Raw genomic sequence first — 14,826 nt, 5'->3', positions numbered from 1 at the left:
GGGGTGACCAACTGTCTCCATTTTCCCAGGTCTGAAGGGTTTCCTGGGACACAGAATTTTCAGTGGTATTAGGTTATTAAGGATGAAATGTCCGATTTCCTTAAGTACTAAGTTTGACAACTGTTATCTCTGACATTTCACTTGGACACTTCTTGTTTTATTTTTCTTGTGAAGATACCTCCTCATTCTTTCTTTCTTTTTTTTTCATCCTCATTCTTTCAAATGCATAGTTTGACTTGTGATTATCTTTTAATTTTTTTCTTAGAGCAATTTTTGTGAAACCATGGATAAGTAAAAAGTTTGTATTTTTCGAACATGAGTTCCATCATGGAACCAATATAGTGCAGATAGCTTGAAATATCAACGAAGTATTTGGGAAGGATGTGGCTAATGAATGCACAGTACATCGATGGTTTGAGAAGTTCTGTTCTGGTGATTTTAATATTGAAAATGAGCCACGTAGGTGACCTGAGACCAAGATGGATAATGATGAGCTGAAAGCTGTAGAGGAAGCGAATCCATCCCAACCTACGCGTGAATTAGCAGCAAGGTTTGATGTTACTATTCCAACAATATTTGACCATTTGAAACAAATGGGCAAGGTAAAGAAGCTGGATAGATGGGTTCCACATGAATTAAATGAGCATCAGAAGAGAAATCATCTCAAAGCTTGCCTTTCTTTGCTGTCATGACATAAAGGCAAAACATTTCTATACCATATTGTTACGTGTGATAAAAATGGATTCTTTTTGACAATCTCAAGCCTTCAGCACAATGGTTGGATAAAGATGAAGTGCCAAAACACAGTCCAAAACCGAATATTCATCAAAAAAAGCTAATGATGTCTGTTTGGTGGTCCAGCGCTGGTATTATCCACTACAGCTTCATGAAACCTGGTCAGTCGATTACAGCAGATGTCTACTGTGACTGATTGGACAAAACGATGAGGATGCTTGTGATTAAGCAGCTCAGATTGGTCAACAGAAAGAGGCCAATCCTCTTGCAAGACAATGCTCGACCACATGTCGCACAAACGCTGCTCAAACTACAGAATCTGGACTTGGAAACTCTGTCATCCACCATATTTACCAGACCTTGCACCAACTGACTACCACTTCTTCCAGGCTTTGGACCACTTCTTGCAAGGAAAAATATTCAATTCTCAATAAACTGTGGAAAACGCTGTTTGCGGTTTCATTGCCACTCGCTCTCCAGGCTTCGTCACTGCAGGCATAAACAAGCTACCGTTAAGGTGACAAAATTGTGTCGATAGTCTAGGCTCATACTTGATTAATTGTACTGATTCTTGCTTGAGATATAATAAACTAAACTTTTGATCTGAAGTCAGACATTTCATATTTAATGACCTAATAAAACCAGGAAAGTCCTGGGCAAATTTGGGATGGCTGATCATCCTACACAGCAGCTGGGAAGACTGAGGGGTCCTGCTAGAGAGCCGGGCCTGCTTGGTGTGCCAGGGAAGCTACGCCAAATCTCCTGGCCCAAGGGTGGCAGGAGGCAACCCCTCTTGTGTCGCTGGTGGGCCAGCCCCGTGGCATGATACTGAATGCAGGGCCTGGGGGAGCCTGGAAGGATCAGGCAGGCTGACCCCCCACATCTGCCTCTCTGTGGAACTCCTTCCCTTCTGGGCTCCCCTGCTCATTTATCTCAGCTGCTGGGCCTTTCCGTGCCTGGCAAAGATAAGTTTGGGCCTCTCCCTATCCTGCCCTGATCCTCCCAGGAGGGCCAGCCCAGATTCAGAGGCCCCCAGGTGTCCTCCATGAGGCCAGGCTCCTGAACTTCACCTGGTCTGGACCTGCCCTCCAGGAGAGGGGAAAGGCAGGAAGCTGGACAGGGTTCCGGGGAGTATGCTCTGGGCCCTGCTCTTCTCTGTGCCCGCGTGTTCCTGTCTGCAGGCCCTGGAGTTGCTGTAGCTGGCTGAACCCACTGAATGCGTGAGCTCTGAGGTAGGGTCAGGACGGAGCAGGGGGCTCCTGGGGAGGAGAAAAGGGGAAGACCGGTGGGCATGCCCCGGAAACGTGAGCTCTAGCCGCTGCCCTCCCGTGGGTGCTACCTGGTTGGGAGCTGAGTGTGTGCAAAGCCAAGAGGAAGGAGGAAGGATGGGAGCCCTCTGGACTGTGCGAGGACCTCAGAGCAGGCAGGGCCTCTGGGAGAAAGATGCTGTTGTCCCCTGAGTACCTGCCCTCTCCAAAAGGAAAGCTCCAGGTGGCACCCAGCCTGAGTCTGCAGGCTCCCGGGTGCTGAGAACGCCCACCCGGGTGTGGATGGGGGAGGAGCAGGGGAGTTCAGAAATGTACATGTTGCCTCTGGGTGGTTTGGCTGGGGAGGGGACGCTCGCCCCGATGGTCTCCAGTCCCAAGGGGAGTCAGCCCTGGCCCAGGCCTCAGCACTGCCCATGGAGAGGGGAAAACATACCAAAGAAAAAGCTGGTTACAGATGAGCCCCACGCCCCTGCCCTCCCATCCCTGTCCCCCACCCCGCTGCACCCGGGAGTCTGCACACAGCCAGGGAGCTGGAACCCTCTTCCTCTGGGACAGTTCAGAGCCACGAGACAGGGCGGAAGGTCGAGGCTGGTGGCTGTGGAGGTCTCTGCCTCGGTCTGTCCGTTTGTCCGTGGGCGGGCATCGGTCCGTGTGCGGAACCATCAGACCTTGGCCTCCAGCATCTCCAGGAAGAGTTTGTGCATGGGCACCTTGCCCTGCAGTTTGACGCTGTAGAAGTGCTGCACGGCCTTGGCGGCCGTCTGCCGCAGCAGGGGCAGCGTCAGCAGCAGCTTGCCCGTCCTCCGCGGCTCCTCATGGCGCTGGCTCAGCTCGTAGTCCTGCAGCGCCTCGTGCAGCAGGTCCTGCAGCTTCTGGACGGCCTCCAGGTCCTCGATGTACATGGAATCTGTGGGCGCAAGGGCGAGCATTAGCGGGCCTGGCCAGGGAGTGCCGTGCCAGGGGGTGGGGGCATCTCAGGGTACCGGGGGCAGGCAGGCAGGCAGGGCTGCCTCCTAAACCCTCCCTTTGCAGAGAGTTGTGAACTGAGGCTCAGAGAGGTTAAGCTGCCAGGCTGAGGTCACAGAGGCTCAGGCCCACAGCTGTGCAGAACATTTCTACAGAGGCACCAAGAGGTGGCAGCAGAGACCCCTGTTGGGTGCCCTGGAAATGCCAGGTGGACCCTGGAGCCGACCGATGGAATTGGAATACTGTGTCCCTGGCTTGCTAGCTGTGTGACTTTAAGCAAGTTATTGAACCTCTCTGGGCCTCATGTTCCTCATCTGTGACATGGGGAAGTGGCCACACCTACCTCAGGGGGTTAAAGGAGCTAATACAGGCAAGGGTTTAGAACAGTGCTTGCCACAAATAAGTGCCTGGGAAGTGGGGTCACCCCCACGACTGCCACCTCATCACTGCTGTCACTATGATGGCTGCCAGGCACCAGCTCCTCGGGTGTTCAGCGCAATCACCAGCCTTACACAATTCCGGTACAGAACACAGATATGGATGCAGATAAAGGGACAGAGCTCTGTGTCAGGGTGCCCTGAGGTGGGGGCATGAGGCTCGGTAGTGGAGGGGGCCATTGGAAGTTCTCTAAAATCTTGAATTTAGGCCATGAACTGGAGGTTCAAATGAAATTTACCCACACCCAGCAGGGAGGCACCTGCTGACAGCTGGGTTACAGCAGGGGACGACTCAACTGTAAAACAGGAATGCATTCTCATGGGGCAGTGGTGAGGTCAAATGCAATAGCACGTTGCCAGGCCCTTAGTAAGCGCCCAATAAATGTCAGCTATAATTAGCATTATTGTGGGGACTCAGGCGGGCAGGCGGCAAGTGCCCTTGCAGGGCAGGGGCGTTACTGCCCCATCCCCAAATCTCCTCCACATTTTTCTGCTCCCTGGTACCAAGGCAGTGAGGATTCCTTCACTGCCAGCTGGGCGGTGAAGCATGGCTCCATTCCTACACACTCGGCCATGCAGAGTGTGCACCCAAAATGTGGCTGGGCACTGGCTGCCAGCTCCCTCTCTCCATCCTCTCTCCACCCCTCCCACCCTCCCCAACCCTCCCCAAGGAGGCCAAAATTGGCAGCTGCCTTCGACCAAAAATGAAATAAAATAACATCGCAAGATTAATTTCTTTGCAATCCATCAGCAGGTCTGTATCGATGGCATTGATAAACTGTTAATTACAAAATCAATGGCTATGAATTTTTTCTGCTGTCAGGGAGCCTCTGGGATGGCTGGGACGCAGGGTGAACGGTGGCCAGCGGGCTCCTGAGGGGCCGTGGTTTGGGGCCACATGCTGCCTCTGACGTGCTTTGCTCTTCCTTCTGCCTAGAGTCAGCCCCCTGACCCCCCTGCACCCACGCCTGAGTCTTGCCGTCCACTCAGCCTCAGCAATGCCACCCGGTGCCCTTGGGGCTGCCCCTAGGACGACCTCGATGGTGTCGTGGCCCTGTCTCTCCCTCAGCCAACACACTCTCTGCAATGCCTGGGTGATTTGATTCCCTCAAGGCTGGGGCGGGTCACTCCCCACACCCCTCCTGGCCATCTGTACTGACCCCATTGCAATCCAGTCCCTTTGCAGCCCTTGAGCTGCTGATCTGACCCCAGACCGCTGTTTTAGCCTTAGCCCCACGCTGGCCTATTCTTTCCCCATTTTCTGCTCTGAGCTGATTGCTCCACTACAAAAGCTTCCTCTCCCTCTTCCCGTCCTACTGAATCTACCCTCCCTTTGAGACCTGGCTCAGATTCTACCTCCCCAGCTCAGAACAACTGACTTTTCCCTCCTGGAGCCCTTTACACAATGCCCCCTTATGGCAGGGATCACTGGCTCAATTTCTGGTCAAGTTCATGTATCTCTCCTGGGGACAGGGGCTACATCCAGCCAGCTCCTCTTTCCCAGGCCACCCACTATGCCTGGCAGAGCCGAACAGAAACACAGTGAGCTGGGAGGGCTGTGCGCCAAGCTCCGTGCTCAGCACCTTACATGCAAGGTTGCAGACTTTTCTTCACAACCGGCTGTTATTCTATTTCACAGATGAGGAGACTGAGGCTCAGAGAGGTTAGGTTGTTTGACACACAGCAAGTAGGTAGCAGAGGCAGAATTTGAACGCAGGTCTGCTTGACCCTGAAGTACAAGCGTGAAACGTGTGCTGCTCAAGTGCGGTGTGCAGACGGGTTCCCGTCTGCCCTGTGGTTGCTACTGGTCTGTCATAGGAAGCTAAGAGTAAATGTTTATAGCAGTTTGGCAGGATGATTTTTATATACTTCTATTGTATCTAATAATTTAAAAACGGGGCTTGCGTTTTGTACATACGGTTTTCTGTTTCATTTTTCTAATAATTCATTTTTGTTGTATTTTACAAAATGGTCGGTCCATGATGGATTGGATATTTTAAAACATTTAAAAACTGGCCCTTCATCACAGGTCTTGGAAAGCACGGCTGTAAACAGTCACTCCGGTGGGTGGGAAGGACTGGCTGCCTGCTTCCTGAGTACCTACCAGCAAGCCTGGGGCCCAGCACTGCCCTTTCTCCCCCACCGGCCCACCAAGGCCCGAGGCTTTGAAATGGGCTATGTGTGGTCTCTCTCGGGGGTCAGTGAGCACCCTGAGCATCACAAACTCTCCTCCACCTTGAGCTTCTCCTACCAGCCCACAGGCTGCAGGATGGCCTGCCAGATGCCACTGAGGCAAGAAGTCTGGGTTCCTGGAACCTCGTCCCATGTGACAAAGTGAGGACTCGGACAAAGCTTGATGTCAATAGCAGTTCCTGATGGGTTCATGTCACAAAACCACCACGGGTCCTCAGGCGGGTGTGTGTTTATATGTGTGCATGTGTGCACATGCATGTGTGGGTGTGTGCACCTGTGTGCACGTGCATGCGTGAGGGTGTGTGTATGTGCGCCTGTGAGATCAGGGAAGGGCAGGTGATAGCTGGTGCAGTCTTACGTTGAGAGGTAAGGGTGGGGTAGACAGACAAGTGAGCGGCCTCCTACCTCTTCACTCGCTTCTCCCGACTCCGGCAAGCTTGAGCTGTGTGTCTGCTATGAATTAATTAGTCAGGAGAGGCCGGCGCGGTGGCTCACGCCTGTAATCCTAGCACTCTGGGAGGCCGAAGCGGGTGGATTGCTCAAGGTCAGGAGTTTGAGACCAGCCTGAGCAAGAGCGAGACCCCGTTTCTACTAAAAATAGAAAGAAATGATCTGGACAACTAAAAGTATATCTATATAGAAAAAATTAGCCAGGCATGGTGGCGCATGCCTATAGTCCCAGCTAATCAGGAGGCTGAGGCAGGAGGACCGCTTGAGCCCAGGAGTTTGAGGTTGCTGTGAGCTAGGCTGATGCCACGGCACTCTAGCCCAGGCAACAGAGCCAGACTCTGTCTCAAAAACAGGAGAGCCCAGAAGTGAGGACTTGACCTGCCAGGCCTGGCCAGCCTTCCTGCACCTGGCTTTGTGTACCCTGCTTCCTCAGCCCATCGGAACCCCCAGGCCCTCTGCAGAGGCTGGTTCGAATGCTGCTCTCTGCACACGTGAAGCACAGGGCGGTGAAACTGCTCTGTATGATATGTCATGATGGAGACACGTCATTATGCATTTGTCAAAACCCATAGAATGGTACAATGCAGCAAGTGAACCCTAATGGAAACTATGGACTTTAGTTAATAACAATGTATCAATATTGGCTCACTAATTATAACAAATTACCACGCTAATGCAAGATGGTAATAATAGGGGACCCTGAGCTGGGGATGGTGGGACACGGAAGGGGTGGGAATATGGAACTCTATGTACTATCTGCTCAGCTGTTTTGTGCATCTAAAACTATACTTAAAAAAACAGCATTAGCATTCTCCAACAAAGACTACATTACAACTTTGGAATTTAAGGTATAAATGATCTTTATAGAATTATGTGAAATTTTAATTGTTATTTTGCATTCATTTATTATTAATCAAAAGGATTTGAACTAAAAATGAAGTCAGGTTGTGCAGCAGCAGAGCCTGAGACAGGGTTAGGTCCAGGGGTGTACGGAGGGCGTGTGTTCAGGAGAAAGGAAGTGGGGAGGCAGGAAGGGCAGAAGGAGCTGGCAGGGCAAGGTCGAGGCCTGGCTTCAGCCCGATGCCCTGTGTGGGTCCACCATCGGCTGATGCTGCCAGGGGAAGGGGCACATAACCCTCCAGGCAAGGCAGAGGGTGAGTCTGGGGAAGGGGGCAGCTGTGAGCTGTTGGTGGCCGGGGGATGGGTGCACTGACTGGGTAAAGTGACCTGCTGAAGGTGGGGGTCTCAACAGCATCCCCTGCACTCGCCATGAAGCCATGTGTTAGGGTGACCAACAGTCCCAGTTTGCCAGGGACTGGGGGGTTTCCTGGGATGTGGGACTTTGAGTAGAAGCAGGACAGTATCCAGCAAACCAGCTGGTTATCCTGTGTGTACTGTCTCCATCTGGGAGCCAGCTCTCCCTCTTCCATACGCTTATAACATTTTGTTTCCTCTAACATTAATACTATAATCAATATTTACTGAACATTGTGTCTAGGCCAGGGATTGGGCTAAGCATTTTATCTTTGGTTGATCTTTAATACTCACAAAAGAGATACTGGGTATATCCCCATTGAACACACAGGACACTGAGTTGCCCAAGGTCACACTGCTAGTAAGTGTCAGAGCTAGAATTTGCACTGAGGTCCGTCTGACCTAGACCTGAGCAATTAACTCTGCCATACCTTGCTGTGCAGTAGAATTATGTGCGTAATTCCTGACCAATGCTTTTAGGGCAGGGACCCTGTATTTCTCTGCCTCCTGCCTCCCCTCAGCACCCGGCACAGCACCCTGCATAGCGTGGAAGCTCTGTAAGTGTGGGCATCGACTATGTTTCAGTTCACTCACCAGCATTACCTGATGCCCAGCCCCTGTCCCCAGATAACATGGCCAAAAGTTGGTGGATGCTGAAGAAAGGGAGAGAGTCCTTTTTACCGCCAGACTAAACCACTTAGTTGGGAAGGTTTTATTCCCTTGTACTTGGACAATTCGATTGAAAGATTCCAGGAGTCAGTGTGAGCTCAGGTTGATTTTGGAATCAGACAACCTTGGTTTGAATCCTACCTCTGACAGTTTTTAACTGTGTGACCCTGCGCAATTTTCTTCACCTTGCCATGCCTGTTTCCACATCTGTAAAATGTGGTTACAACAAGAAGAACTTTGTCCACAGGACTGTTTGTAAGAAGTAAATAAATTCAGAACTAACTTAAGTTGAGCACTTATGTGCCAGGTGTGTTATGAGCATACTATAATCTCGCATAAACAAATCCTTCCAACAGTCTGTGCAGTAGGGACTGTCTACTGTCCCCCCTCTGACTGATGAAGAAACTGAGCACAGAGTGAAGCGACTTGCCCAGGTGGTAGAAGCAGGATCTCACCCTCAGCAAACTGTGGACACGGAATCTGTGTCCTTAACCAGCGTGCCGGTCTGGATGTCAAAGGCTTAGGGAATACTCAACCAACGCTAGCCTTCATCACCATCTTTATTCTTTTCTTTCTTTCTTTCTTTCTTTCTTTTTTTTTCTTGAGACAGGGTCTCGCTTTGTTGCCGGAGCACCAGTGCCACGATGCGATCGTATCTCACTGCAACCTCCAACTCCTGGGCTCCAGTGACCCTCCCCGCTCAGCCTCCCAAAGTGCTGGGATTACAGGTGTGAGCCACTGCGTCTGCCCATCGCCATCTTTTTAACTCCAGGCCACCCCTTGCTCAATCTTTGGTGACAAAAAGCTTCATCGTCTTCCCATCATCTCCACCCACCATAGCTGGCTCGGCCGCCAGGCTCGCACAGACCCTGCGAAGCTCCCCCTCCAGGCCCCAGAGCCGCCCTTACCGGAGTTGGCGAGGGCCAGGGCCTTGAGTGTCACGAACTCCTCCTTCTCCACCTTGAGCTTCTTGTACCTGCGCACCAGCTGCAGGATGGCCCGGTAGAGCTCCAGCAGCCCCGCGAGGCGGGAGTGCTCCTCGTCCATAATGTAGTCCTCCGCGTACACCAGCTTGTCATCGTAGGGCAGCGAGCGGTATACAATGCCCAGGATGAGGATCTCCATCCAAGCGCTCTGCAGCAGGCTCATCTGGTCGCCCAGGGAGAGGTTCGAGAAGCCTGCGGGGAGAGGGGGCCCGGAGAGCAGCAGCTGGTCAGAAGGGTGGACGGGGACCTCCCTGGGGCTTGCCGGAGGGCGCAGGGGTGGCGGTGGCTGTGGCCCTGGCATCTCCAGATCCTGCCTGGGGCCGGGGGCTGATGGGGGTCTCCTTGGGTGGCTGCTGGACTCACTGTCCTTCCCTCCGTGAATGAGTCAGACTTGGAATTCACGGAAAAGACTTACATAATAAGAGCTCGGTCAATGTTGACAGTTGTTATTATCGTTAGTTCTATGGTATTTTTCAAATGTCTGTAGGGGCTTTTTGATTAATTACATGCATTGGTAGTTCAAGAGTTACTGAATTCACAGTAGAGTCAGGAGGCGGCAGTACAGGGTCTCTTCCACTCTGGGGTTTCCAGGACCCTCTCTCTGCACAAGCCAGGGGAGGCTTTGGTGTTTTAAAATGACACCTGATCCTCTGCGCAGTCTCAGCTGTGCGGAGACCCAGGGGACCAACCAGGAATGAGGACACAGCTGTTCAAAGCCACAGCGGGAAGGCCCCAGTGACCACGGCCTGGGGCTGCTGAGAGATCAAGAGCCTGGCAGGGGTCAGAGCCCCCCTGCCTGGGCCATCGCTCTCCACTTAACTACGATGACCCAGCAGTCCTGCTCTGGGAGCCTGGAATCATAGGAGTCCCCCTCCCTGCTTTAGTGAGAGGCTGACTCCGCAGAGAAAGAAGGTTGGGCCTGGAGAAGGCTCCAGAATTGTAACACTGTCTTGTTCAATGTGCTCTGGAAGTTGCCTGGGTTGAATCCTGGCTCCCCATTTACTAGCTGTAGGCTGCCCTTATGAAAACCTCGCAACTCCTCCAAACCTTCGCTTGCTCATCTATGAAATGGGTATAATAATAGCACTGCCTGCCTCAGAGAGCCACCGTGAGGTCTCAATGGGACAGTGAGTACAGAACATGCAGAGTATTTGCTCAGCTCTTATTATTAATGATGAGGTGAAAGTCTCCATCTGCGACAGGGGGAAAATATACTGGAATTGCGTTATATATGCACTTGAATTAGGCAAAGTAAATTATAAGAAAGTGAGAAAGAGAGAGTAAGGATGTAAGTAAATAAGTTAGCTGATCATCAGAGCTCAACATGCCTTAGTGAAGGTGCTGGTGGTGATTGTGGTTGTTGTTACTATTGTTATAACAACAATAACTATTGGCTTTGCTTTTCTTTTTTTTTTTTTAAGATAGGGTCTCGCTCTGTTGCCCAGGCTGGAGTGCAGTGGCGTCATCATAGCTCATAGCAACCTCAAACTCCTGGGCTCAAGCGATCCTCCTGCCTTGGCCTCCCAAAGTGCTGGGATGACAGGTGTGAGCCACGGTGCCCAGCCCTTGGCATCACTCTTTTCTCTGCTTTGGATTTGCCTGGAGGGCTGGGTAGTCCTGAGCTTCTGGACTGGCCTATCGCTTTGGGCTTGTGTGTTCTGTCCTACCTGTCATCTGCTGTCCTCTGTCTCCGAATGCCACTGTCCCTGCCCATCTTCCACCCAGTACATGGCTGTTCAACCTCAGGGGGCACTGCTGGGGCTGAAGCCCCCCATTCAGCAGGCTGCCCTTACCCGTGAGCACTCACGGTTGAGTCACCATGGTTCCCAGGCCTGATTTGCACAACCTGGGCCTTGGATGCCCACCCGGTTGCTGGGATCCGTGAGCGGATCCGTGATCCGCTCAACAAAAGAGCGGGAACAATTACACCGACCAACACGGGTGAGCTGTGATTGATGCACCTCCTGGGGGAGAGGCTGTGACAGAGGGGTCAGGTGTGTGTGGTTGTCCAGATCCCCAGCGGGGGAGAGGGTGTGTGGCTGCCGTGGTGGCCCAGGGAGCCAGGAGGTAATAAAAGATAGATAGAAATGGACATCCAATTTCCCTTATCAGGCCTCTGAGTAGGAGAGAGGCCTTGGGCAACATTAATTAACAGATACCAATCAGCCAGCACAGGGGAGTGTGTGTGGGGTGGGGGGATCTGAAAGCAGACAGACTGGGGGTGGGGGAGATGGAGCAGAGGGGCAGGGGCGAAATTAATAGACGACTGAATTGGAAGGTGGCAGAGAGGGAGCTGCGGGAAGAGCCAGGCTTCTGCAAACGCAGCAGCGAAGGCCTTGCGAGGCTAATCACGAAGGCGTGATCATTAGAAGGATGTTACTATCATGCTTCTGCCCTTGGAGTCATTCGACAAAGATTTATGGAGCACCTACTAAGTGCCAGGCCTGTGCTAGGCCCTGGGGACAGAACAGTGTGCTCAAACCAGAACTGCTCCCTGCCTGCAAGAGTTTACAGAGAATGGGGAAGCACACACCAGGCGTCACAAGTCAGCACAAAGCTAATGCAGGGCTCTGAGATGGCCCGAATGTGGCCCAAAGGGGAGGCTGAAGGGGGTGGCAAGGGCACCTCTGACAGGGCACACGCAGTAGCTGTAAGCTCCCAGGGCGCACAGACGCTGTGCTGTTCCTCTTCCTACTGCCACTGCAACGTTTGCAGCACAGAGAACAGACAAATGCCGTGAGCCTTGGCTCCCGGGTGACAAGAAAATGTGCCCGAAGCACTTGGTTAGACCCTCTCAGATCTGTGGACTCAAGTTCAGATTCAGCTGCCCTTGGAGTCGGGGAAAGGCCTATCCCTTGGTGGTGGGAGGGAGGGAGACAGCAACCTGGAAAGTTTTGTGCCACCATCAGAGGATGTAGCTGGGAGGCCACTTCCCACGCCCCTCTGCTAGGCTGGTTTGAGCAGTGTGCTCAGCTGCATAGCTGCCCTGCAGCATTCTGAAAAAGCCCTGGGAATAGCTTTGAAAATCCACATGGATCCTTCAAGGGTTTGAGCAATGTATATAGGCTGCTTCATTTTGTGCAAGGAAGGGAGGGAAGTGTTGGTATCTTTTAATATTTGAAATATTTCAGATATCTTCTAATATTTGAAAAAAGAAACAGCAGAAGAAAAAAATGAACAACAAAATTGGTTACCTCTAGGAGGAAGGAAGGGGAGAGGGGCCGGGAGCGAGGTGATATTTCTGTGTACAGAGTTTTGCCTTTTGAACACTGCCAGTGCTTAAGATGTTCAAAAAATAAAATTAAATCATAAACATAAATAAAGCAAAGGTAAAATAAAAGGCATATTCCCTTTGACCTAGCAACTCCTCCGCTAGGAATTTCTCCTAGAAAGCAAATACAAATAGTGACACCAAGATAACTGTAGAAGGGTGGTCGTTAGATCACTGTTTGAAATGACCCAAAGCAGAAAACAACCTAAATGTAACTAACGTAATACATGTAGTTATTATATAAAAGTAATTTTTAGTTAAATGAATGGCATATTAGAAGCTTCTAGAAACAACGATGTAGAAACTTTGGATGTAGAACGGAACCCAAAGGTGTAAGAAGAGCCTAACCCTAAGAGCGGAGATGGCAGAGCCAGATATTGCCAGAGCTATGACCCTGGGCAAGTCCACCTCTCAGTGCCTCAGTCTCCTCATCTGTAAAATTGGAATAATAATAGCAGGTACCACGTGGGGTAGTCTGAATTAAACGAGCTGACGTGTGGATCACTTAGGACCCTGCTTATACACGGCAAGTGCTACTACTTTATATAATTGAATGGAAAGAGCAGGTGTAAAGCAGTGTTAGGGTGTGAGCCCACGAGTAGGGTTCACCTCCCACCCCACACACAGAGTGGTTGTTCATGCCCAGGAAATTCCCAGAAGGAAGCTTAGGATGGAGGATTTGGAACTCTAATTTCCACCCGTCTGTCACATCTGACATCTTTACTAGAGGTACAATTTTTTTTTTCTTTAAAACCCAAACAAAGGAGCCCAAACACCCTCCCCTCCCACGTCTCTGTGCTGGGCTGGGTCTCCTCCATCAAGTATTAATAATTAGCAATTCTGGGACAGAGAGGCCCCCGGAGGAGGGCTGCTGCGGGGGGATAAGGGGGGCCGTGCCCCTGGGGGTGGGGGGCTGTCCCAGGTGGCACTGCCCCCTCGAGGCTCAGGCCTGCCCACCCACGCTGCACTGCCCAGCGCCCCTGGCTCCGAGGCCTTCCACCAAGAAAATTGCTTTATCTGCACCAACTGATCTAATAACATTCAGGCTCTTCCCAAGCCCCCATCCCCCCAGTGATTTGGCACCACGAGCTCTTAGAATTAAAAAAAAAAAAGGCCACATAATTTGTGGCAAGTGGAGTTCATAATCTGTTAATTTATGATCGTTTCTGTCGACCTGGAGGGCCATTAGCAGAGGTAATAAAGGGAGATGTAATTATAGGATCTGGGGCCACTTCAGACACAGCTGCTGTCACTCGGCAGCTCATATTTCATGGAGCCAGACGGTGGCTACCTGGGAGCAGGGCCGCCGAGGGCCGAGGGACCTTCGTGAGGCCTCTGGGATGCCCCGAACATGGCAGCCTGGGAGGGGCAGGGTGGCGGGGACTCCCCACACAGGCTCCCCACGAGGCTGCCCCAGGAAGGAGGATACCGGGCTCAAAATTTCCAGAGGCTGCAGTTCATCAAGTGATGCCCCCTACCTGTTAAAGGCTGCTGTCTCGTCCTCTCATCTGCTCCCGGGGAATAAGAGGGGGACACCCTAAGGACCTGGGCTTGCCCTCCGGGCAACCCAGCACCTGGAAAGTTCAACTCACGGTAAAAACCTGCACTGGGGTAGGACTTCATCAGACTGACTTGAACACTGGCTGGGATTCTGAGGGAATCGAGCCTTATTCCAAATGGGGTCCTTGGGCAGAAATTATTCTAATTTTTTGTGTCAGCCACAAGTCCTGGCAGGAGACCTCACCTACAGTGAATGCTCAATACGTGTGGGCAAAGGCAAGTGTGAAATGCCCTCCGTGTGCCAGGCTACGGACCAAGGCTGGAAGGCACTGAAGCAGGAGATGCAGTCCCCTGTGTTTAAGGATGGCGAGTGGCCTGTCTCTCTCTCTCTCTCTCTCTCTCTCTCTCTAAGGGCTAATCAGCCTGTCTTCAGATGCGTTTTCCATCTAATCTGAGGTGGATTAAGTTGATTAGTTTAAAAATACCAGGCACTTGGTGTGTCGTTGCCCTTAATATGAGGTTTACATGAAGTGGCAGGGGACTCCGCTAATTAATTTTGCCTTAAACACTAGAAGGTCAGCCCCAAATAATTCAGCATGCAGATTTATGCAAAATAGGCACATTAGCATTTGAAATGGACAACTGAGCCCCCATTTTTATTTTATTTTTTTAACCAAAAAGAATTCACCTCTGGACAAGGAGAAATGAAGATGAGAAAGGAGGCTTTTATTACTATTAGCAACGACAACTAGGATAAGTCTCTGCCATTTACCCAGTGCCCACTGAGTGTGCTACATCCTCCAGGCAATCCTATCAGGGGCTCTGTTGTGATAACCATTTTACAGACAAGGACATTGAAACTGAGGAAAATTAACTATCTTGCACAAGCCCGGTAAGGACAGAGCTGGGATCAGAGCCCAGGCTGCCCGATTCCAAAGTCTATGCCCCCAGCAGCCACCCTGTTCTACTCCTGCCCTCTCAGTTGGGCCCAGGTGGCAGATGGAGCTGGGAGATGGACAGGCACAGGAAAAACGGGTGCAGGGGAGACAGGGTCTCCTGGTCCTCTCCACTCCCTCTGAGGTGTTGCAGAGGTAGGT

The 14,826-nt window shown here is 51.5% G+C and overlaps 1 protein-coding gene across 1 annotated transcript in view; it reads right to left on the bottom strand.

Annotated features, from left to right (window-relative positions):
* Nucleotides 1-2,665: 2,665 nt before the first annotated feature.
* The window catches only part of ESRRB (estrogen-related receptor beta), a 100,848-nt gene continuing 88,687 nt past the window's right edge, over nucleotides 2,666-14,826 (bottom strand). Inside the window, exons 6-7 of the mRNA XM_012656124.1 lie at nucleotides 8,881-9,150; nucleotides 2,666-2,910 (exon numbers count right to left, since the gene is read on the bottom strand). Of these exons, the coding sequence (XP_012511578.1) occupies nucleotides 2,666-2,910; nucleotides 8,881-9,150 (515 nt within the window). The remainder of the gene's footprint in view (nucleotides 2,911-8,880; nucleotides 9,151-14,826) is intronic.

Source organism: Propithecus coquereli, unplaced genomic scaffold (genome assembly GCF_000956105.1).
Source record: "Propithecus coquereli isolate 6110/MARCELLA unplaced genomic scaffold, Pcoq_1.0 Scaffold5, whole genome shotgun sequence".
In the NCBI taxonomy this organism is placed as follows: domain Eukaryota; kingdom Metazoa; phylum Chordata; class Mammalia; order Primates; family Indriidae; genus Propithecus; species Propithecus coquereli.
The sequence above is the reverse complement of the archived record's forward strand: the minus strand, read 5'-3'. Positions and strand labels throughout refer to the sequence as shown.